Source organism: Colias eurytheme, chromosome 7 (genome assembly GCF_061535395.1).
Source record: "Colias eurytheme isolate Ceu_HAF_F1 chromosome 7, ilColEury1 Martin Lab GWU primary, whole genome shotgun sequence".
Lineage (NCBI taxonomy): Eukaryota > Metazoa > Arthropoda > Insecta > Lepidoptera > Pieridae > Colias > Colias eurytheme.
In genome coordinates this window covers 4,250,055-4,275,508 of record NC_142986.1, presented here as the reverse complement: position 1 = coordinate 4,275,508, position 25,454 = coordinate 4,250,055, and the positions used below count along the sequence as shown (strand labels likewise).

Below are 25,454 nucleotides of genomic sequence, written 5' to 3'. Positions count from 1 at the left end.
TATTTTTCAACGTAAAACTTTAATAATCTCTATAACTGTAACCACCTTTAAACCAAAGGTACCAACCATATAATTTATCAGCAGTACCAACCTTCAATCAAAGTCTATAATTAACAAATCGAGTACAAAACAATGATACCAACTCGGTTGAACTGCGCTCTATTTTGAGAACGCAAGGCTTTATTATAATTAAAGTGTCAGAGCCAGGAACAATGCGATAGCTTCGAGCCATGAGAATCCGTTTTGAATTCAGGATGTTTGTGGAACATACGGCATCCTAAATGACAAATGTCATACATTATTGACCTGCTAATATTCTACGATGACTAAGGCTTGTACAGTGATTAACATCACTCTAGTTTAATGCGAAGTGGAATGTCTTCGAAATAGGTCAAACCAAGCTTGTTAAATTATGTGGTGATGATAAAATTAGACATAGAAAGTAATTTTTGTATTACTATTTTGTATTTTAATACTTGGTCAAAATAAGTTAAGCCATTTCAAAGAACTTATGCGCCCTGTATTACCTCAAGCTAACAAAAAATTACATTCATAAAAAAATTAAAAATGTATCTTTTAAAATAATGCACTATTACGAATGCACAAAACATTAAAATATTCTATTCTTAGCCCACATAAGGCCCACATAGTACCAGGCGTTTAGATAATACAAACAAGAGATTAATTAAAATTATACTGGCTGTAAAATTAATATCACTTTATGATCATCAATATCCACTCTTTAAAACTCGAGTCGTTAATAACATTAATTTATGACCGCAGTGGGTGGTTTAGACAATTGTCTCGGAATAGATCATGTAATTAAGACGTGTAGTAATAGCGTCGTATATTTAGAACTTCATGTCATGAGTGTAAATAATCATATATGGAGATCCAGATCATAGATACCATAATTTATACAACATCTATTTTTCTTACCAATTTTCTATTAATATTTATTTAAAAAAAAACGTATTAACTTTTACCTTACCCTGTCCGTTCCTAGGGTACCTACCAGACAATGCGAACTATAATATGTATTATACCAAAATAAACAACTCATAAACAAATTCTTTTTTAAAATATGAAAATATAAAAATAGCACTCTCAACACCTTTTTTAATATGACGATGGTATAATATTATCACCTAAATGATAATTGCCGTGTCAGCGTGTACTTGACTCCTTTAGGGCTCTTTCCCGCGCTTTTGTCCAAACTGAGAATGTTCTGGAAAAAGGCAACTTGATGGTACTTTTTTAACCGACACTTCAGAGGTTTTTAATGAGTTTCGAAATATAAAACCTTACTAAAATAAAACTGCGAATATTAAACAGAATTTTGATGCCTGAAATTCTTGGAAATAACAGGAACAGAACAAAGTTTCCTTTCTAAACTTCGGATTGTGTCGCTATAGATAATCTTTAAACATTAAAAGGCAATTCCAATAAAAACATAATATATATTTCGTAGAGATTATGCGCTTAAAAAATATGTCACATATTTTGAAGAATATTGAAATAAAAAGCGTACATTTCAGCGACATGAATCGTGTCAAGAGAAGCCATAAAAATAACATGCAATGTTCACCGTTTAACGTTCATGTAGAAGAAAGTCAAACATCGTAAAATAAAAATAAAATGTCAATAATCGAATTCTGTTATCGTAAACGTGATAATAAAATTTCCCCAATGGATATTCGGTACTTTAAGCTAAATGATCTTAAAAGGTGCACTTTTACTGTTCTTTCTATGGAGGATACGAATATTCTCCTAATGATAGGTGAAGCAAGTGGGCTACGCTCTTAAAAACTTTATGGCATGTTAACTAACACTATAGAAAACCATTTCAAAACATATTAATGTTAATTTGATTAACATTTCCCGTGACTGTAATACACTTACCGTAATTTCAAGTAAATGAAAATAGAGCATTTCCCATGCTCTATTTTCATTCATTTGGATATAAATTAAGTAAATTTGTCAATAAAAAAATAAAGTTATTTCATAAGTAGATAAAGTAGATTTCAACGAATATTTCAGTACCTTAAATATGTAATTTCTTTATCACTTTACATAAGTAAATTCCTATCCCATAGTATCCACTTTTTTAAATGCAGGATAAAAGTATGAAAGTGAAAAGTAAAATTACTTTATCTGGGATATCGCTTCCTTAATCGAACCTTATAAAATGAACAGGTACGCGTTTCAAGATCACTTAAAAGATTTGCTGCGCTCAATATTGCCAGAGGGTACACAGAAGTCATAAAAAAGGAAACACTTTGGAGTGAAGCCAGCCAGCTTCCACTTATTTTACGTTGAAAAGAAATATTTTTAACTTAAACCGTGAACACTTGAATACATTTCGTGAGATGAAAATGTTTCAACTCTTAAAATTACGATACAATGTTCCAAAAATCATAATTTTGTCTCATTTCCCTTCCGAGATTGCAAAATAGAAAACATTTAAATACCTATAACACAGATAAAACAAAAATAGTTGTTGGAATTTCAACACTGGCCGCAAGCATTTTAAACTGAACTATGTAATTTCAAAAAAGGAATAAAACATAAACGCGGGTTTGCATTCAAGCCGAGAGTATTTATGATCTGTGCAGTCGGTGCATTCTTGGTATAAAAATTAAAAAGAAAAATAGTTAAGAAAAAAGTTCATGTAATAAAGTTTAAGAATGAAAATCGCGAGACGAAGCAGTACAAAGGGAAACCAATAAAGCATTCTTTGACATTCGTCATTTATGGCGTTCCGCATTGCGTCCATATTGGATAGTTTTGAGGTCAACGGGGACAGTAAACGACAATGAACGACCGAGAATTCTTCAGAGAACTACAAATCTTTCATTCGATCCCCTGTTTTAAAATATATGGGATGGGAAGAGAAAATACATTTAAGATTGCAGTTTTCAATAGATTCCGGACGTAGCTTTTAGTTTATTACGTTGAGATATATTATATTGAATTTAATTCATTTATTAAAATGCATTACAATCAATAAATGTTATCTTACTGCAAGTTATGTTTTTAAATATGTATCTTAATAAGTACATACTTACGTATTTAATTTTAATTTTTTTGTACGGGCCACTCATTCATTTCTAAGTTATTACTAAGAATTAATCCATAGGAGTGTCTGCATTTTCACACATATAAAAATCATTTACAGTTAAACGTTATAAAGTTAATTAGCTGTGTAAGTAGTTGAATACAATGAAGTTATTGTAGATTGTGTATAATGAGATGCTGCGTCTTATTAGGCTCATGTTACAAGCGGTCAAGATCTCAAGTATGAAAACTGATCTCAGCACAGTTTACTATTTTAAGATTGACCGTGTAGGCGTTTGTAAGCTATTAAGTATGGGATTAGAAGTTACAAGGTTAATGACCTTTGCGTCTTTACGTTCATAATGCAGTATTGTTTAAAGATATTAAATCTATAATAATATGTAACTATGTACGTATCACCGATAAAATAGACGATAAGATTATGACATGCCCATATGCTAGTTTCTTGAAATCTTGTCTATCTGTTTGTCTGTAGGTAGGTACATAAAGACGAGATATTTCCTTTATAAAACGAATCGCAGGCTCTACTAGCTATTAAATAAATTATGAATCACAATATAATAAAGATCTCTCTCTGAATATGGATCAAAAGTCCCATAAACACAACAAAATTCGATGCACATAATTCATGGCGAACGTTAAGACAATGGTCATATTATGAGGGAAAAACGAAAGGGACGTATTCCCCTTAAATGTCCTGAACAATACGAGTATGGTTCCTTAAGGGACAGCTCTTTGTTCGTCACCTATTGTTTATTCTTTTGCTGTCTTATAGCGGCGAGATTAGGCGTGATAGTATTAGTAACAATTAGGGTGTTTTGAAAAGATGTAATTTGTAGGGAGGTAGAAAGAGTTCGAAAAGGAATCTTTACACAAAGGATATTACGGAAGTTAAGTTTCGTTAATTATTATGAGAGCATTATTTTATGTATTTTGTAATCCAAATAGTGTAGTTATGTAGACAGTATGGTAAATAAGCGTAGGTATTAAATAAAACTATGAAAATATCCAACTTATGTCTTTATAGCTAAAAAATAAACTGAATGTAAAAACGACAAAATATTATTTATTTTCCTCTGAATATTATTTATTTTGCCTTCAGCTTATGTTATATAATATTCAAACCACAAAATGGTTATGAAACGTAATGATCCAGTACTTTGCAGTATTATTTCATCAGATCGAAATAAAATTGTTCGCATTTCGTAAAATAATGGAAACAAAATAATTAATCATTTCATAGTTTTGTTATTATTGATTGTTCAATGACTATTATCATGAAATCCTTGCGCATTCAATGATTTATTAATTCGTGTTGTAACAGACAATACTTATGTGTGAAATATTAGTATATATTATAATTTTTATGGCAAGCATACATACGTCAACGACAGGAACATCCATCCGCCGTTATATTAAATATATTTTCAGTTTCAGGGCATCCTACACTTCCTGTGATCATCCACGCAAATACATGTTGCTATATACTTATTTCTTGTCACTTGTAAATCATTATCATCATACCATGACCCGTTTCTGCCAGAGCATGTCATATAATTTCAATAGTAAATTAACACAATAACCTATCAAATATTTTAATCAAATAATACGCCCAATTAGCAAATTCTAAACAAATAATTCCCTAATAAAGTTAAGCTCGTAATACAGAAGGAACAATAACAATTCGTTCCATTAGAGGCGCCTTGGACAGCTCAGGATAAAATGGCTCATTAAATAACAGCTAAGCGAAACAGGAATGCATGTGTAATTGTAGTAATTAAGAAACGTCTGCTTTATTAACATTTTATATTTAAAAGCAAAACAGTAAAATAGTTTAATCGCTTTGAATAAAGAGCCAGCGTCCACATAACTTTAAATATAATAAATGTATAGAATACGTAACAAACAATTCCACCATCCTTTTCTTTTACCCTTTTTAACTTAAATGATAACACTTAACAGGGCTCCATAATAAAGGTTACTTAAAATTAAGGTTATTTAAAATTACACATTAAATTTCAAATTTAAACATTACCAAAACGTACCTATTGTAATTGCCTAATTTAAAATTTATCTGCGTATTTAAGCACATTTATAAGCACCATAGAGTTTCATAGAGCAAGTCGCGTGTAAGTGAAATATAGAATATATATTTTTTAACAATTTACACCCAAGAATCATCGCTACACTTCTCAACTCATCGACAGCTTCATAAGTTCATAATATCCAGTAGATACCGAGTGTCATTTAACAGAGCAATAAAATGTTATATTTATGAGCCACTTGTGGGACCATAAATAAACAGATGTAAAATTTTGCTGCATTTCTTTATAAAGGAACTCGTGAAAATATTTAAAATGTAACCAAATGTAAGCGTTTCTTTCATTTTTAACGAGACTTTCTGGTTTTTATAAAATATAGTAGAAAATAAGAGAGCCTTTAAACTTTTACATAATTCCAGATTAGTTAAGTAGTTAGTCATAAGCATAATTTTTAAATTATTTTACTGATTTTAAAAGGTAATACGCTATAGTAAAATCAAACAAAGAAAATGCTCACACAAACACAACAAACAATGAAACAACATATATGACATGTGTTCTGTCGCGACAAACTCAGGGCAATTGTTTCGTCACTACTTTCTCGTAACAATAACTTTCATTCATCAGCTCCTTAATGAAGGCGAACTTCCTCAGTCCAAAGTTCGGGCCCCTAATTATTGTCCCCTTTATTTATTTAAAAGTAACACGATATGTCATCCACACTGTTCCCGCCGGATGCTATACTCGTTAATGTCAATAATGCTGCCCAAGCACTCACTTATTAACAGCTGACTCACAATAGTTAATATTTGGACCGCCTCATTGTTAGGTTACTTTAAAAACCATTTATATGTGAACTGGTTGTACTTACTCGTATTTTCTCACCGAGTTCATAAGTACAAAGCAATAAATAAGTCAACGCTAGCGTGCTTTAGAATTTCTTTGTATCGTTTCTTTTGCATGGTATGAAAAACCAGTATTAAAAAGAATAACAAAATATTTTGCGTGGTTCAAGCCTTAATACAATTGACTTAATAAAATAAAAATCCAAGACTTTAAAGAGACCTGAAAATAACTAAGTGGCTAGCGAAGTTTAATAAAGTATAATATTTTACAACAAACTTATTAACGAATATTTTTACGAGGCCATATTACCTACTTATGAACTAGAATGTTAGTTAATCAAATTATCTTCTAACGAAGTTATTACACTGGATAAACTGTTCTTTATAATTTATAACATACCATAATTTATTCTTAGAATCGCGTCATTAATTTCAATAACCCTTAACGCTCAGAGCTTTATTAAAATTTATGTAATTTTTATGAGCCATTTGGTTTGCCGATCAATATTCAGATATCGACAGATATATACTTAACCATATTTATGGTAGACGATATGTTAAAATTTTGTAATCGTTTTATGCATAACATTAATTATTAACTACGCAACAGTATTGTTCGACAACATTTTTTATATTATCTCAAAGTGAAATAGTGTGGTAAATCATAAGTCAACATTTAACTGTTAATATGTATCTATTTCTGTTTGGTACTATCGAAGTAATATCATAATAAAAGGTCTGCCAATAAAAACGCCTCGCATTTCTCGAATGAGTCAGATGCAATGATCAATTTGATAGTGGTGTTATAAATTGCAGATATCTAAAGAGGTTATTAACCCGGTTCAGGGTAGGTTGGGTTGAGTGCTTATCGTCTGGCAACAGTCCAGCGTGGGCTTATTGATGACGTCAAAGAAACTATGAAGCTTACTGCATTAGGTCTACATCTCAAGACAATAGAGAAAAAAAAGATATCCGATGGACATGGTTTCAATATCGTTAAATTTTCTTTTGTTATAGTGGATGCAAATTCTTTAAAATGTATACCTAATTGTTACATAGGATTTTCCTAGCTGATCGAGGGATTAAATGGAGCCAAATTTGAATTTTTTTTTTTAATAATTTTCAGAACAACAAATAACAAACACGCACCACTCATAAAACTAAATCGCTTTTCTATTTTGCCACTTTTAATAGCCAGTTACTAGCAAACCTCAATCTATTAAAATTAAAATGTTACCTGGCACATTTTTCCAGCAATTAAAATCATTGTAGGACGTATATATTTGTATTTTTCAAATAACAATCTATTGAAAAACCGTCACAAAGAGAATGTGCACACAATTTAGTGATGTGTCACTGAAAACCAATATACATAGGTTTCGTAAGCTTTCCATCAATCGGCTGAATATTTTAACAGTCTTGTTTTAGTGTTCACACTGTGTCTACTATCACTATAAATTTACATCAACTTTTATGATATAAGAACAATTGTTGTATATTTTGTACGTTTAGTTGGAAACATTATTATCTCATTAATCGACCCAAGAACACTGACACTGACAAAAGATTAGTTAAACACGTGCAGTAAAAGAACACCCAAAACAGAAGCTTTATTTCAAATTAGCAACCGCCAAAGAACCACTGACATGTTATCCCAAATTCTGAAGCTAAACAAGCTGCCATTTAAATTTACTAAATAATGTTAAACAGAGCTCGGATAGAAGCTACTAACGTAACTACCCGTGTAAGTGAAGTTTGTTAATTAATACAACGTACCTTGTGGCTTGTAATGTACATTTAGAGCATAACATAATTTGCTTCGAGGGATGGATTGAAGCTCTTGCTTATTCTGAAATGTATTCTATAATATTTAACAGCTCATTGGTTCATTTAGAACTGAAAATTAGGCTAATTAGGCGAAGACATTAGATGCAAATAAATTAATTAAAGTAAGTTTTAATAAGGTGTGAGAAATGACTCTATTTCTTAAATGTCATACGAACATAAAGCAGTTGGCATATTCTTGAATAGGTAGTTACAGTCTTTAAAACATTGTCATGTTGATGATTGAAATATTTTCTTGATTGAACTTTCTTCTGAACTTATCCTTCAAAATGTTCCCTGTTTCCATGATAAATAAATAAGAAAATGACAATACTTAAATATTTCTTTGCTTTAATAATTGTAATAGCTTGAAAATTATATAGCTGCGAATAATTCGACTGAAAATACGTGTAACAATATATTCATAGCACAGTTTAATAAACTGGTTGCGTAATTAAATAGTGTTTATAAGCGACGAAGCTTCCAAACAATGAATTGGACATTACAAGTTGGGCCGCAATGCAGTACAAATGATACGAAATTCTAATTGCGATTTGATTTCGCATTTAATATCGTTTTAATCAAACTGCAAGTCAGTTAAATGGTAAACAACATGTATTTCAATTTTGTAAAGTGAGTTTTTGGAAAATAATGTTTCCAGAATGTTTATGAAAACTAATAATAGTTAGCCTATTGTTCAAATAATCAGATTCTATTATATGTCTATTCTACACACAATAATTTATAAATAGTCCACAGATTAAACCAAACCAATAACTTCGTAATTAATTCTCATAGGTTTTATTTACAAAGAATTTTATAATAGAGAAGACGAAGTTGCACACATCGCCATAGTAAAACTTTCCTCATAAGATATCCGCAAACGTTAATCGCGGGTAACTTTGCAAACGTGGAATAAGATTGTACTTTTGTAATATATGAACTTGGGAAACTATATGATACATGGTAATAATTAAAAATAGTAATAAAGCGAAACATAAACACAAAAAATAAACGTCTATCATTTTATACTTTATGAAATAGATATATAAGACTATTCACACTTCTTATTACAAATTAATATGTGGTATTTATAACTTTGGCACATAAAATACATGATGACTCGGTCGATCCTGTTCTAGAATCATATTGAGATTTTAACATTGTTTGTGTTTGGTGAATTTATAACAATTATTGATTTCTTCTACAGTACATTTTAATACTATCAAGTAGGCCCTAAAATTAACGGTCATTAAAACTTCTCGAAATAGCCATTAATGAACTTGGTATCTGGAGTCTAGTTCGATAAGTGCATTCAAGCTATTTATATATTTAAGCAAGCTTCTCGACTACGTTTAGGGTTTGGTCACGAAACTGGGCAGAGCGATTAGCGTTCTAGAGAAACCCCTTCTCAAGTTAAATCTTTCTTTTATTCTAGTAATATTTCTTAACGAACGCGATGTGTATAGTTAACTCACATATTTGTTTGTACAATATTATTATTTTTATAACCTAAAGTTGTTCATTTCAATTAGCTATTATTATTTATTTAAAATAATCTTCCATACCTACGTTTTCGTCGTTGCCAACGCAAACTTATTATACAATACATCACACTGTAAACCATAAGTCATAAACAGCAAACATAACGATATAAACAGCAAACACATAAAAAAAACAAACAAAAAATAAAATACAGCCTCTACAAGTCTACAGTATACATACTTCAGCGTCCCGCTGCGCCGCCCAAGAAATTACATCCCTAATGTTAAAACTCAATTAAACGATCCTTCACTTGATTTCGTGGTCGGTTCCGTTTATCGTGCCACTTATGGACAGAAATAGCCCGAACATGACGCTAATGAATCATTAATGTTATTAATTATATGCAATGGATGCAATCGATCGCTTTAATCTTGATGCCACTTACATCAATCAGGGACCTCCGTTTGTTCTTATTTTATTTAACATTTTGTTGTTTATAATTAGCGATGAACGACGATATTAAATGACGTTAATGATTGTTGTAAAAGAGAAATTGAAATAAAAATACAGACGTACATGTAAAGAAGAAGTAATAGTGGGTTTAATTAAAACTCACACATTAAGTTAAAAGGTAATAAAAACAAATTAAGTGCTAAAACTCTTGATACTAAACAGTAAACGTGCTAGAATAAACATGCTGTTCCCGTTTCCACTATATTATGTGTCGTTTAAGTACGAAATGCTTGATCTAAGGACTGATAACAGTCCCGTCACGTTGAGGTCAAACTACCTTATCACTATACATCAAAAGATAAAATTTAAGAGCATAACTTAAGCTACTTTCTACGAATGCAGCCTGAGAAATGCTGTAGTTTATGAGGATCATAAATTTTATTAGAAAATTACACTTTATTTATGCCTCTCACGTAAGAGAACTGCATTAGGATGTTAAAAGAGAAATTTCTCGTACCAAATTGCAGCCTAAATTTTCTGCATAAATGTAAAGTCAACACAAATACTGTTTCTCTAACATCTAATTTTGGGTCATTTACATCTTTATCGCTTTATTGTTTTCATAGAATTTATAGCATTTATTACACAGCACCCGAATAAAAAAATAATAAAAATGAAGCAGAATGAAAAGACTTATCTATTGTAGTGGAACTTAAGTCTTCTATCATTATACATCTTTGTGAGAGGCAAGTAGGTTTCTTGTGTGGGCTATTTTTCTAATGGCCCTCCAGCTCAAAGTCAAACAAACGGGCTAATTACGAGACCACGGAAGCAGCTTCATAAATGGCTTCATACGTAGAACAAAAATAGATTCTGCAATTAACTATTCCATATGTCAAAAACAGTAATCTATGGGCACAATGACCGTAGGACACACGAACATCCAGACAGCACATATCTCGTAAAATCATTAGCGATATACAATTACAACGCGAACAATAGTGAGAAAGTGCTTCGACAATGAAATTCACGGCGCCGTGGGAAAAACAATGCAAATCACATTTCTCGTCTTTTTGCCTACAGTCTGTACTGTCGCGTAAAAAGGAATTTAATAATGACGTGCTTCAGTTAAATTCTTCATGGACTTTGTGCGCGAGTGTACATAAGAGCTCTTTGAGCGTGTTTTACGAAGATACTTGTAGAATGTTTTTGTAAGGATGCGTTAGCAGTTTGGGAGGTAACAAGTCAAAAGTATGGCTAGATTAAACGAACTGTCAAACTTTACTTAGGTTCTTGGGTTTGCAGTTGAGCGTTCGCTAACGAAGTATTTAAACAAAATAAAACATTAAATTTAAGGTAACATTAAAAAAGACTATATACATATAACACTATATATAACCATTAGAATAAATAAGTATAGTCGCTCGCTGTTTAAAACATGCTTTATTACAAATCAATTAAATTGCAATTAGATACTATTTACTACACGTAATACGATAATATTACTGCGACAAATGTCTACCATTCAATGTTCATATTCCATTTCAATATTGGTAAACAATGGCTCATTATTACAAACAAACAAAAACAAATTTCACCTTCAAGAACATTCATCAATTGTTATTAAAAAGCACGTACGTTTCACATGAAATCATGTTAAATCGGTATTGATATTGAAGGCTTTTAAATTGCAACGATGCAATAATATAATGAAAGTGAAATCAAATCGTCACGATATAATATAAAGTTAATTTAAAATTGGATGACATAATGAAATGTACCCAACATTGCTATGTGCAATTTTGCCTAGCTTAAGTAAATTTTAAAATACAATGTGATTCATGCTTAAGGTAGTGTAGGCGTTAGATTCCGGGTTCGATCCTTTGTTAAGATAGTGAACATGGAACGCTGTTTGTCTCAAATCCACAAACCAATAAAACTCTTTAAAATAATTATCTATCTTTTCCGTTTTAAAGAACAAAATTGCGTTAAGGTTATTTAGATTTTCATTGGTATCGCATTGATAATTCTATTATTTTACCTTTAAATTTTATAATATATCAAATTCGTCTAAAATTCTAAAAGTAGCGATTCTACCACAATATTTACGCTTTACGCCGAAAATATAAAATTAGTCCATTATTGTCCGCACACATCTCTAATCCAGCTTAGAGATAGATATTAATCTGAGCCGGAAAAAAATAGACTTTTAGTAGAAACTTTAAATATTTATGCAAAATATTTATTGCAATAAGTAATTGTTCATTTGTATTACCTATTCTATAATGTATAACTACTGCGTAAACCAATACCGTTTCGCAGAACAACAAACACGATACATTTACCGCGAAAGCTTCACCTACCTATATTTTATTCACAACTCATGCAAATATTGTCGATAAAGACCTCATCTCGCAATTTCACAAACTGTAATCGAGCTATCAGTAAAAACTAAGTACCGACGGGAATTCGCCGAGCCAATTTTTCAAGGATCATTTATCACACGTGAAATCCTGTGACATCGACACATTTATACACTTCATGGTGATGTTCTTTTGGAGCGAAACACATTATCGATATCGATACATCGCCGTTAAGTAATTTCGACAGCTCTTCGTTCAAAGCTTGCCGTCTACGTCGAGAAGCAAATTGTCTTATTTTCAGTTCTTAGAAAGATTTCTACGGACTCTTTTTGTTTGGCATTTCGTTTTTCTTTTCGTGTCACCGTTAATACAAATGAGCAGTCGACTGATTTTCAATGAAACCTACTGCGATAACTTTTTGTATTGTCAACCTTTGATTAAATTTAGGATCTTGATATATTTGTAAGATGAAAAAATAAGTTTAAAGATTCAAGATGCAGGATTCAGGTCAAAATATATATACGATACTAACGACATGAACACAATTTTCGAGCAAGTAAGTGTGATCAATTTCCGAAACGTGCTTGACCCTACTCTTATTTTTCGGCAAATTAATAAACAACATATAAAATAGACACAAAATAAATCATATAACATAGTTTATGTTATTCTTATTCATATAGTTCCATCGTTTGTTTCATTTCTATTCGGACTATAAATTGTCAGTAAACTCTTTCTAATCCTGATTATCTCAATTAATTTGCACCAAAAACCGCTTGTGATAAGTTCTCGCAAATTTCGCAAATTATTATTTTTTAATGAAGAACTTGTAACTAGTTCTCGCAAATATCTAGTTTAAATAGAAATAAAAATATTGAAATACGCATTGGCTCGCGGTCCGTCAAGGTCCACCGCGCGGTCGTCAATCCAGTTTGCAGACACAGTCTGTTTGCTCCACCGGACTAACTGTTTTACCACGTTGTGTCCAAATAAATCACCAAACCTTTGTCGAGACTCGAGTTATATTGTACATTAATATTCGTGTTTTCACATGTATTATATCATTATTGTAGTATGGCTGTATCTAGTATGAACCTTCGCAAATATTTTTTTTAATCCAAGTGTACAAAGTGTACACTCTACACATAGGTATAGATTATATTTTTATTGGCCTTTTTATTGGCTGCAATTGTATGATTTTTGCATAGAGCCCTTTCTCTCAAAAATATAATTATCAAACATACTTCAACTTATTTATGCACAAAGCCTAAACTGTATAATTCCATTATCCAGTAAACATTTCAAACTCTAGAGCACTCGACTGAAATTACAGGCTTTATTTCCATGCAGGGTATATATATCCATCATAATAAACTCGCTCAATTACGTTATAAAATGAATCCTATAATCCACTTAATATTCGGTCGATAAAAAGCAAAGCCAATTCCGACTTATAGTCATATCGTACAATACGACTTGAATCTTGCACGGCTAGTCGAGACAATAAAACACGCGCTATGAATTTTAAATGAGCCTCATGCATTCAAGTTTTCCGCTTCCAATACCACTTGAGTAAAAATAAATGTAATAAACTATGACTGACACGAGTACTTCGTACAAGTCTGGCAATCAGCGCAGCATTTAAACATGTATACGTATGTCATTAAAGGCGTGGATAAGGATAATAATTAGAGTATTTATCATTATGACAGAAACGCAAACGGGCAATGCGTCTCTTGATAGTGAGATATTCCACCCATAAACAGTTTAGGGTATATGACCTACTTCAATTGGGAGAACTAGAAGGGATGGTTCGAGCGATCATTAAGGAACTTGGATTCTGATTATGATCCATGATAACATAAAGTATATTCTCACACAATGTCGCTGAAATTCTGTTCGAGGATATTTTTGACATTTCGGCTATGATTTATTCCAGCAAACTCTATTTCAGCTCCTAATTACCAGACATAAAACATTCCCGAAACTCGGAATATTACGCCAAAACTTAAAGAGCCATTTTTCATAAAAGAGACACCCAGGATGCCCTATATCCAAATTAACTTGAGAGAATATTCCGCGTATCTAGTCTAATCTAAACAAGTACGTCAAGTAAGAAGTAGTACATTAGAGGGATGGTACATAATAAGCCCAAAGCTGATGCAGAATTTACATAGCTGACATGGATTTGTTAACTGTCATGCTTTCTATAAGTTTAGACTAACTCTATATATTGCTATTTGCATAATTTTCGGAAGCATTGCGGACTTGACACAACGTGTTCAATTTAGTCGACTACATAAACTACGAGTATAAATGCGAATTTCTGAATGCACAATTCACTGTGGTTGTATGACCGATTTACATGGAATATCTAGTCCTCTCTGATGCTTTAGAATATAAATCTATCTTATTATTATTATATTTTTATTTGTGGAATCACAATTTATTTCACGGGGTTGCTCAAGGCATTTTAGATTTATTACAACGTTTGCGGTTTGAATTCTCATCTATTTTTGTAGAAAGCTGATCAATCAACCTAGTTAAATCAAATAACCGAGCTGCCTAAGAATACCAAATTTTAAGTTGTTGATTTGAACAAAATAGCAATTAAAACCATATTATTCTACATTGTATATAAGATGGTAGACACAAATGAAATAAGAATTTCCAAATAGATTAACTAGAACCGTTTTGAACAACAAAACTCGAAACAAATTAAGACAATTATGTTCTTAAATCGTTTCAGCAACTCGCATCGCAACAAGCCCCAATTTGCACAAAAAACCGGCATCTTGACAGTGAAATGGCGGGGAAAATTCACGACAGAGGACTTCCTCCGAACCGGTTTACAGAGACTGTGGTCCTACCGGTTGCTGAATGCAAAAAGTATAGATAAAAACGGAAACGTCTATAGACTCGCAATATCCTACGGATGTAAAATAATTGTGTTAGTTATATCAGCTATCAAGATCTGTGAACGAAAGTTAACCAGTTAGTTTCTGTTCTACCTATTTGGGTTATTGGACAGTAATCAATACGGAATTTCCCTAGTAATTTGAAGATGATTTAATTGGTTATTTCCTGAATACAATAATCTCTTCTATGATTGACTTTAATATCGTGCAGGTAATTATTTTTTTCAATATGTAGGTGTATCTCATCATTTACGCGTCACTGCTCATCAATGGTTCACAGTCAAGCGTGTTCACATTCTATGATTACAAAAAATGATACAACATTATCTTATGATTCATTAACTCTTGTATAATTTCCGTAAAGGAACACACGAAATAATATTTTGTGACAACTCTCAATTTTAGTGTAAACTCGAAACTGGTTTCGCTCAAGGTTATGAGATTGTTGATTTAAATACTTACCAAGAATTTACTAGAAATGCAAAAAATAATAGTTATATTGTGGCCTAGAAGTTTTAATTATAGCGTACTGTATTATATAATATCTACTGAATATCCACGCAAAGTCTTGAAGTTATTTTGTATCCAATGTCTTGTCATTTGAAATAAATAACTCTAAAAAATTTTAGGTATCTGAGGAAATAGTGAGAACCTACGTACTAATACTTCGTTGTAAACGAGTACTTAGTTGTTTACTTGATATCTTTACACTACAGGAAATATAAAAATAAAAAGGTAAAATATAACTGAGACCAGTTTATTTGTTGTATTTCTTCAAGTTGTGTTAATAGTCGGCTTATTTCAACAACCTGTTTATTTCGTTAAAGTGTTATCTTTTTCCACGTGGTGTGTTCTTCATCGCATTTGTTTGGGGTCTAACTAAACCTGATATGTTATCTTTAATCAAGTCTGATAAAGAATAGCAAATAACACATATGTTACTGACCTACTGAGCTATCAACGTGTTTTTATAACAGTCAGCCGGTATAGCTTTAGAATTGTTATACCAGAAGTATAACAATTCTCAGTCACACCTGATAACAGAAAAAAATCAACGAGAAATTAAATACATATTTCCCGATTACCTACTTATATTCTAAAACGAATCCTCAATTTTACTTGCCCAATAAATACCAACATGTTCAAAGTCCTAAGCACGTTGCCTTCTGTAATCAAAACAATCCAAGGTTATTAACACATTGTGTTACTCAACTCATACACCTACTAAAATCTTATCTCTTCACACCTTCTATCTACGTTTTAACCGTACATTTAAATGATATCATCATAACATCAAAGCTTATCCAGCAATACGAGTATCACGTAACAGAAATGGTCCTACGTGTGAACACGGTGATTCATCCGACCCACATTGCTAGCAACGACCATAAAAGATAACATATTTACTCGACCTCTTGAGGACGTGCAACGTAATTAAGATCATAGTGTACTTACAGGAAAATTAGAAAAACTTGACACTTCTGCGTCTTCTACGTCTGTGAAATTAAAATAACTAGGTACCGTAGACTTGAATAAAAATATCATTTCGGTGGTAGCATTTGCTTTTAACTTGAGTCATCTTTACGCGGATATACCTAATTTTTATTGTCACTTTCAATTTTGTTCACCCGATCAAAGCTGACTCATCCACTCACTTTTACGTTGGCTATGCAAAATTTCTTGTTTGCTCCCAGATTTTACATCTACGCTTTCTTTGCTATTTGCTTTGTGGTCTTCAGGTGACTCATTTTCTAAATTACATTGTATTTGCTTGTGATACAAAAATAAACACAATATACAAAAAAAGAACATACTGGAAACTAGCCTAGTTATTTCTATAAATTAAGCAAAGGATAGGAGTATTAAAAACGTAGTCACTGTTACAATAAAACGCTCATTGTATTGAACTGTTTTATTAACATTTGTAAACTGAGCAATAAATCAACAAAGTTCGAGTAGTGAACCAAAATTCCATATTGCTTTCGATTTAAACATGGTAATGTATCAATCAATCAATCAATAGAACTAGCATTTAACAAGTCGGTATTAAAACTGTGATAACCCATTGCTTTTACAACCGTACAATTTCCATTTAATTCCACTATCAAACCTGCAGTGTTCAATTCCTTTAATACTATGCCATCAACATAACGGTTATTATTACGCAGGGCAAAGACCTTGTGATCTATAGATTCATTGGAGTGTATTAATAATTGTAACAGCTTTCATTCAAGCGCAATCAAACCCTCTCGATGCCTGGTTATTTATGTCCAGGAAGCATATCAATAATACGAGCTATTAGCAGGTACGCGTTAAGCTCTTATAACTACCCACAATCCACATGCACTTAGCTTTTGCGATAACATTTGTATTAGGATCAAAATTTTAGCATGAAATAGATGCATGATACCCGGTTTTATGCCTAATAGGGCGTCTCAATGGGCTGCTATTCTGTATACACTATAATATCTCAAAGTGAAAACCCCAAATTGCTCATCATCATAATATGGGAAATTCTACTGAGAGAAAAAGATGACTCAGTTGAAAAATATTGCAAAATTGTTTATAATTTTAGCATGCTAATAGCTAGACTATTCATATCACAGCTGACAATTATTATCAACTTGCCCGACTTCGATACTCATAATTACAACAACACATTCATCAACTCAACAATCATGTTTTCCCCCACACAATCAACAGCATTTAAATACAGACTAATCAATATCTTTACACGAATTAATAAATATTAATCCGATCCGTTGTTCGTAAAAAGTACTTTGGTTAGCTTTGCCACTCTGCAAAATTTTGCTGACTACGGGTAACTTGGAAAAAAGTTTAGTCAATTTTCATCCGCTTTAGATACAATCTTAACACACGAAAGTTCTATAAGTGCACCGCTAATCTACGGTTAACTCGCTCTGGTCCTAATCAGCGGTCATGACTTTGTAAAGAGCCCATTACGCCAATCTCTCAGTTAATACGCTCAAATAACAAGGGTAATGACACGACAGATGTGTTAAATTCGTGTAAATTGCGTGGAATGTATGCAAAGGATGGACGTTACATGACCGTGGTAATTAATTGTTTAAATGTGACTAGTTGTGAAAATTTTACATTAACATTGTATGGATATTAAGCCATTAGTATAATAAGTTGGTATCGTTATATTATTAAATATTTCTGTTATGATGCCATTTAATTATATTATACGGCATCATGATTTTAATATGGAATGTCAAAAACTGTAATAGGTAGGTGTTATGCTGTACCTGCATTAGTATGTACTTCTTCTTCTTTGTTTTCTCTGTGGTTTACGAATATTTGAACTTCAGCGAATACATTATTGAATACTTACGAAACCTTTAATTATAAATTATTCTTCCAATTGGTTCTCTCCGGCTTACAAATAAAATTGACAAATTTAAAAATAGTTTTATACCATAGCCAATCGCAGAAGAACACCAACACAGGAAATCTATAGGGCAGGAAACGGCTGAATCAGATATTTTTAACTATCAAATTTAGACAGTATTTCAAGAACTTGTCCATAGCGACGCCCCCCGCGAATAATCCGGTAATGACCTATTACGGGGTTCTTCATGTTATGCGTTTTTCGGCATCTAGAAGTTAAAATACACCATGTAAATTTTTTTCAGAATTTTTCTATCTTTATTTACGAAGATATAAAAAACTACGCGTTTATTCCATAAAATAACATTAAAATGTATTTGAAACGAATAATATGGTTTTAGATCTTTACGAAAAATAATATCAATATGATTTGACAGTAAACGTTGTTACGATATTATTCAGGTAAAAAGTTTTCTACATTATTTAATTAAGTGCTAGTACAGGCTTATTCGGGGTTTTATTAAGAAATCGATTTCCCGCTACTTTCATTATGGAGTGCAAGTATGCAAGGTATTTTTTTAAACACTCTTTCTATTACTGAGCAAATGATTTACACAGCCTTAGAAAAAATTAAAAGAGATGAAAGTTTGATAGATAAACGAGGCAGGCATCAGAATAGACCACATCGAAACCTTCATCTTCATCTTCATTAGATGGTGGTCGTCCGACTCAGGTTCTACCTGCTGCCCAAAATAAGCCCCCATCAGCATGGCTTCATGCCACAGAGGAGCACCGAGGACGCCCTCTATAGACTAGGTAGCCACATCAGAAATAAGAGGGAGGAGAAGAAGATTTCTGTTGTGGTATCTCTAGACATAGAGGGAGCCTTCGACAGCGCCTGGTGGCCAGCCATAAAGGTTCGGTTGGCGGAAGTTGGGTGTCCGGGGAACGTAAGGCGGATGATCAGCAGATACCTGAGTGGAAGAGGTGTGAAAGTTAGGTATGCGGGTGTGGAAGTGAGTAGAGAGACCAACAAGGGGCGCGTGCAGGGTTCCATAGGTGGGCCGCTCCTGTGGGACCTCTTGCTGGATCCTCTGCTGTGGATGTTAGAGGAGATGGATGTGTTTTGTCAGGCTTTTGCCGACGACATTGTGCTAGTGTTTGATGGAGATACTGCTTTAGAAGTAGAGACGAAGGCAAACTGCACATTGAGGAAAATTGACGAATGGGGTGTCAGAAATAAACTAAAATTCGCGCCACACAAGACATGTGCCCTGCTCTCGACACGAAAATTAAAATTTGACAGGCCACGACTTGTAATGGGGAGTGTGGACATCCAATATTTCGAAAGTATTAAGATACTGGGCCTTACTATTGATGGCGGCCTGACATTCAACGCCCATGTCGGGAGCGTTTGCAAAAAGGCAATCGCCCCTTATAAGCTATTAGCAAGAGGAGCTAAAGTAAGTTGGGGGCTTAACCCCCAAGTAGTTAAGACTATATATATCGCAGTTATATAACCGACTATATTGTATGCATCAGCAGCGTGGGCACCCAAAGCGGGAAAGATGGGGGTCCAAAAGAGGCTTAACACCGTTCAACGGGGTTTTGCCCAGAAGATCTGCAGAGCATATCGGACTGTCTCCCTGAACTCTGCGATGCTGTTGGCTGGGATTCTCCCTCTTGACCTCAGGATACTCGAAGCTTCGACGCTTTATGAGATCAAGAGTGGTGTGTCGCACCCGGCGGTGTTGAGGGACAGGGAGATGGAACGAATGGCACCCGCGATACGGACCCACATACGGCAGAGCAAGTAGAGCTGGGGTTTGGCTTGATAGATGCCTATGCCGACGTGGTGAACAGCCACGTCTTCAGAGTCTATAGGAACGGCAGCAAGATTGCGGCCGTCGAGTCGGAGCCGCCCTTTCCGGAAACCGGATTACGATCTGTGTCCTGTTTCATTCGTCAAGCGTATTTTGGGACAGGATACGATCAGCGAATGGGACAGGAGAAACGATGTAGGAAGAACGGCCGGAGTCGCGAAGCCCTTTTTCCCAAGCGCTGCTGCTGTATACAAGGTAGTCGCGAAAAAGACATCACACACCACACCACACAAGTACTGACTGGTCACGGCGGATTCGCCTTCTGTGAGGTTCTGATGAGGATTCTGATTACATTTTTAACTGTAATAGGACCATAGTATAATTTTCATGACTGTGTAATCATGTGTAATAGTCGTGTTTTCAGTGCAGTGTCTATTTTCTATGATAATAATACCTATCGTGTTTTGTGAAACAATCCAAAGTTGTTTCATTTACTAAAATGTCCTGTATTTCATAAAACATACTATAATAATCATCAAATAATACTTAAGTAAACTATTCGAATAAACAGTAATAGTTATAACAATAAAATGTACGTTACTGTTAAACAATCGAATAACCAAATAATAGATTATTACAAATGTTCAGTATACAAAACAAATAACACGAATATTAGCGCAACAAGATTTTACTGTTGCCGTCGAAAATATAAATTTACACGAACAATATCGTAAGTGACATTACTGACCAGAGCTTGACCTACACTAGTATAGTAAAATGAATCCAGTTAAATTATAACGAAGCCCTTGGGACTACTTAAATTTTGTTGAAATAACCAGATAGCTGAAAAAATTAGCTTCCATATGCGATATTAAAAGTCTCTGATACTTGTTGTTTAATGGAGTTATTAAGGAAAAATGGTTTTTTATTTTTCCTGAACATTTACACTTTTACGATTACCGGATTATTCGCGGGGGGCGTCGATAGCAGTCAATCGATTTGGTCTAATTATACACTTTCCGATAGCAATTAGTGCCCCGTAACAAGTTACGTGATCCAATATCAATCTTTAATACAATCAGCAATAACTGTTTGCGATTTGTAATGAGAAATCAAGTACGATAATCTTAGACGTTTCTTGCACGCTTCACGGTAATTCACGCCAGATTGACTCCAAGTCTTCGAACCGCGTAATAACAGTATCTCCAACAAATTAATTACTATCCAATATCGAAGATCGTAATGACGCGAGATTTCCTTTTGCAGTTCAGGGTATAAATGAGTCTGAGATTAGTAATGGTTACTGATAAGATATGCTTAAGTGAATAAAATATGTAGTAGCATGTCAAGATAAACGAAAATACGTTCTTTAATGAATTTATATTTCAAATAAAAAAAATGTGACGATTGTTTTGTTATTTATTCCATTTTTCTTAAAGTCATACGGCACGCATAGACTGATGATAGAGATAGACTTTTTCCGTTTCAGTAAATTTTTTGTTATTTTTTTCATATATTTTTGTTTCATAAGAAATTAATTTATGATTGCAAATTGCAATTATTTCGTGAAAAAAGCTTGAGTTGTAAAGACAGGAAATACAATTTGTAAATAGGTATCTAATTACTTACGTAAGGCACCTCTCTCTTGAAGCTAGAGGCGAAGACATTGCAATTAAATTTAATATTGCATTTTGGCACTTATATTGCGCACGAATAGCCGTGATATTTGCCGCCATAACAATAACTGAAAATACCGATTCCATTTAGTTTCAAAGGTATCACTAGCAGCTGTGAGAAAACGCGCGACCGGTCACATTTCTATTTTCTAATATGGCTGAATTCTGAATTGTTCTTCGCAGTCAAGTTTCCGTAGACTGATATCTTTGTGCGAATAACGGGCACCAACGGTTTTTGCACAACTAGGCCTACCCCCGACCCCGCCCGTGGCTTTCGAAACGCTTCGGTTGGCGCTAATTATTTGGTCACAACGTTTTATTGTATTTAATACGAAGACAGTTAAGGACATAGGAAGTGTGATAATTACCTAGTATTGAACGCGTTTTATTGAGTTTTAGTCATGAATAGTAGATACACATACATTCTACATACTTAATTTTTTTAATATGTAGGAACCACCTATATATCTACTTACCTAATTAAAGAATAAATTTAAATAGATATCTATCTATATACCACACATTATAACAATTATTATGAATGAGCGTTAGCTATTGAATAAAGGCTACGCATTGTACTGGTAAGGTCATATTTTTATATCTGGGTTAAAACAAATAGATTTTTCATACAAATGTAAATTAAAAATTATTAACACATACTTGACAACTGATTTCAAAACAAAAGGAAACTCAAACTAATGGAATGACACTTCAATGAATAAGCACCAACAATCACAAAAACTGTTTTATCTTCCTGATAACAGGTGCACGCTCTTGATAAGCTTAAATCTATCAACGAGATTTGTAATAAAACACTGTTAATTCTTATAAGACTATATATTTTATTGTACTCTATCTAGCAAAAATGAAATTAGGTGGTACCTGTTATAACTGCCAACATAAGCGCGAGCGCCGCCACACCTGTCGTTCCCACACGAAAGGACATCATCTTGTCTCTTTTCAACGCGTTTGTCGCTTGTCCGTATAAACAATAAAAAACAAGAGATTCAAATTCTGCCTCCTCAACGGTAAACGTCTTTCCTTTTCAACAAAAAACAATGCACATGCGTTTTTGTTTCACCTGCGTTACGCTTACATTCATATAAGATAATAATGTAACACTAAATACACTTGAAAAGTTTTCTCAACATTTCTAAAAGCGTCCAAAATGTTGTAAGATTGCGAATTTTCGTAAGTTCATTGTGGGCATATATTGCAATATAAACTTTAGAAATAATTTGATCAACAAACTTGTTACGTGAAGTAAATTCAGAGACGAAAAAGAGGTGCGTACGTCCGTCCTCTACGAGCGCGAAGGCACACTGACGCGACTCGAGCGACACCGGCCGGCACGAGCGAAAGAGGAACTAATGGGCATCATCCAAGGTAGAGTTGAGAGTACGTTGGCTCGAACCTCGCTCGAGAGCTCTGCGGCGCGCTGCGTGACGCAAGGATTTAAAACTAGTTGTCCGTTGTTGTTTATTATTTTTAATTCTTTGGATAAGAATGATTTGTCACACATTCCAGCAAAGAGTAATATAGTAATATCATTCCAGGCTATGCGCATGCTGGCGGTCATCTCGAATGCCTCAGTTCTAAATGTAATAAAATTTAATGCGAGCATAAGTATTTTGATTTATTCGTTACAGTTTTTGAGATATTACCTATGTGCATGTTGTTGTTTAATGTTACATACGTTACATAAATGATATTTATTCATCGTGTTAAAAAACTAAGTTAAACAGGTTGGTTAGTTAGTCACATTATAATTTACCTATATTATTTACAATTTCAAATAAAAAAATATTGTTCAATTATCTGGGTACTATTGTGTAAAATAAACATTTCTTATGGTTAAAAAAACCATTATTTATTACAACAGAATGCTATTATTTATTGCATGATACAAGATACTATCTGCTGCCCACGACACCGCTTGTGTTTATCTAAGATTCTAACCGCTCCCCTCTATAAGGAAGGTAGCGTAATGTCTTCCGGACTGTGCCATTAATTAAAAAAAAATATACGTCCAGTACCTACCAAATATATTAAAGTAACTAAAAGACGAATAATAGGTACCTACGTATCTGTTTTAGAAACTCTATGTACATTTTTGTAAAAAAAAACTGTTCTGTTCCAGTGATCTAAATTGCCAAGGCCAAAATTATGCAATCAGTATAGTATTGGATATAAAAACAATACATAAAATCTACATATGTGTAAAATAAAGGGAGAGTTGTGAGTTGTGACTAATCCGGCTTTATATCAGTGAGTCATGAGCAATTACCTAATTGAGTTCATTCATAAAATCAACTGCTACTGAGCGTAAGTATCCTTTTAATTTCAATAAAATACGAGTGACAATTTAATTAACAATTTATGATAATGACCATACTGGAGATATTATACTTGATTAAGGAGATATGTTTAATAGCATCTTATGCAGATAAAGTAACGGCAAAGGGGTTTTTTTTATCAACAGTGTTAAGTTGGTATTAAATTTTATCATGGCTAATTGAAAATGACTTCATAATGTCTCACGAAAGCCTAATTATGGTAATATGAAGTTTTTGGTTTATTTTGATAGAGCGGTATTTGAGTTATCTTATTACAGTTTATACTCTGTTAACCTTACTGTTAACCCATCAAAAATAATACTTTACTAGGTATGTATAATTGTATACCGTATACCTATACCTTTGTTTGACTGACCGACTATTCAACCTTTAAACTTCTGATCTTACTGCACTCTTGAACTTTCAACAAAAGCAACGCTCTCTAATGACTTTTGGCGAAGTTATTAAAAGTTACATCATAGCCCTAAACTAAGCCTAAACTATTTTAAATACCTATGCTACAATCCTTTATCATCTGTGACGTGAATACAAAGTAGTACCAGTATTATATTATCTGTGGCAGTAGTATATAATCTGTGGCACATGTCACTATGTACGATAACTATTGCACACCAGCAGATTAGCTTGTCGCGTTTCGTTACAGTTATAACCCCAATCAGCCCTGTGATATACCGCTTGACTTGTAATGCTGTGACCTAAATTTGTATTGCACCAAATTTGATGCATATCTCCTCAGTGGGTTGTAATGAGTTATGTATATCTTATAGTTACTGAAGAAGAGGTTGTTCATTGATGTTCCATCACGTCTTTATATTATGCTGCATCCGAAAAAGTGTATTATTTAATATACCTACTAGGTAGCAGGAGAATAATAATTATACCAGGATATGAAATCATTAAGAAACTTTGAAGTAAGAATGCATTTTATTTATCGAGCAAATCAATCCTGTTATTTATTATGCCTCAAGTTTTACCAAACTGTATTATTTCAATAGTTGTCAGTAGGTAATTCATTATCAAGTAAATGTTGTCAAAACAAAGCATCCAATTTGCCATAAAATTATGGATAATTAACGCGACAAATATCATATTATGAAATTCATTAACGGACGCAATTGTGCCCTAATTAATAAAAGCTAACCATTATCTGTAAATTATTTGTAAAACCAATATTTATATTTCTCATTTACTCTATTAGTTAAAATTATTGAAACCTTTGAATATATCGAAATTTCT

General features: G+C 33.1%; 1 protein-coding gene across 3 annotated transcripts in view; it reads right to left on the bottom strand.

Moving 5' to 3' along the window:
• Nucleotides 1–23,198, bottom strand: part of LOC149906987 (fasciclin-2-like) — a 102,820-nt gene extending 79,622 nt beyond the window's left edge. For all 3 annotated transcript variants that reach the window (XM_090104040.1, XM_090104041.1, XM_090104042.1), the window contains exon 1: nt 22,744–23,198. In XM_090104040.1, coding sequence (XP_089960166.1) covers nt 22,744–22,810 — 67 coding nt within the window. In that variant the 5' untranslated portion in view covers nt 22,811–23,198. The remainder of the gene's footprint in view (nt 1–22,743) is intronic.
• Between the last annotated feature and the right edge of the window lie 2,256 nt (nt 23,199–25,454).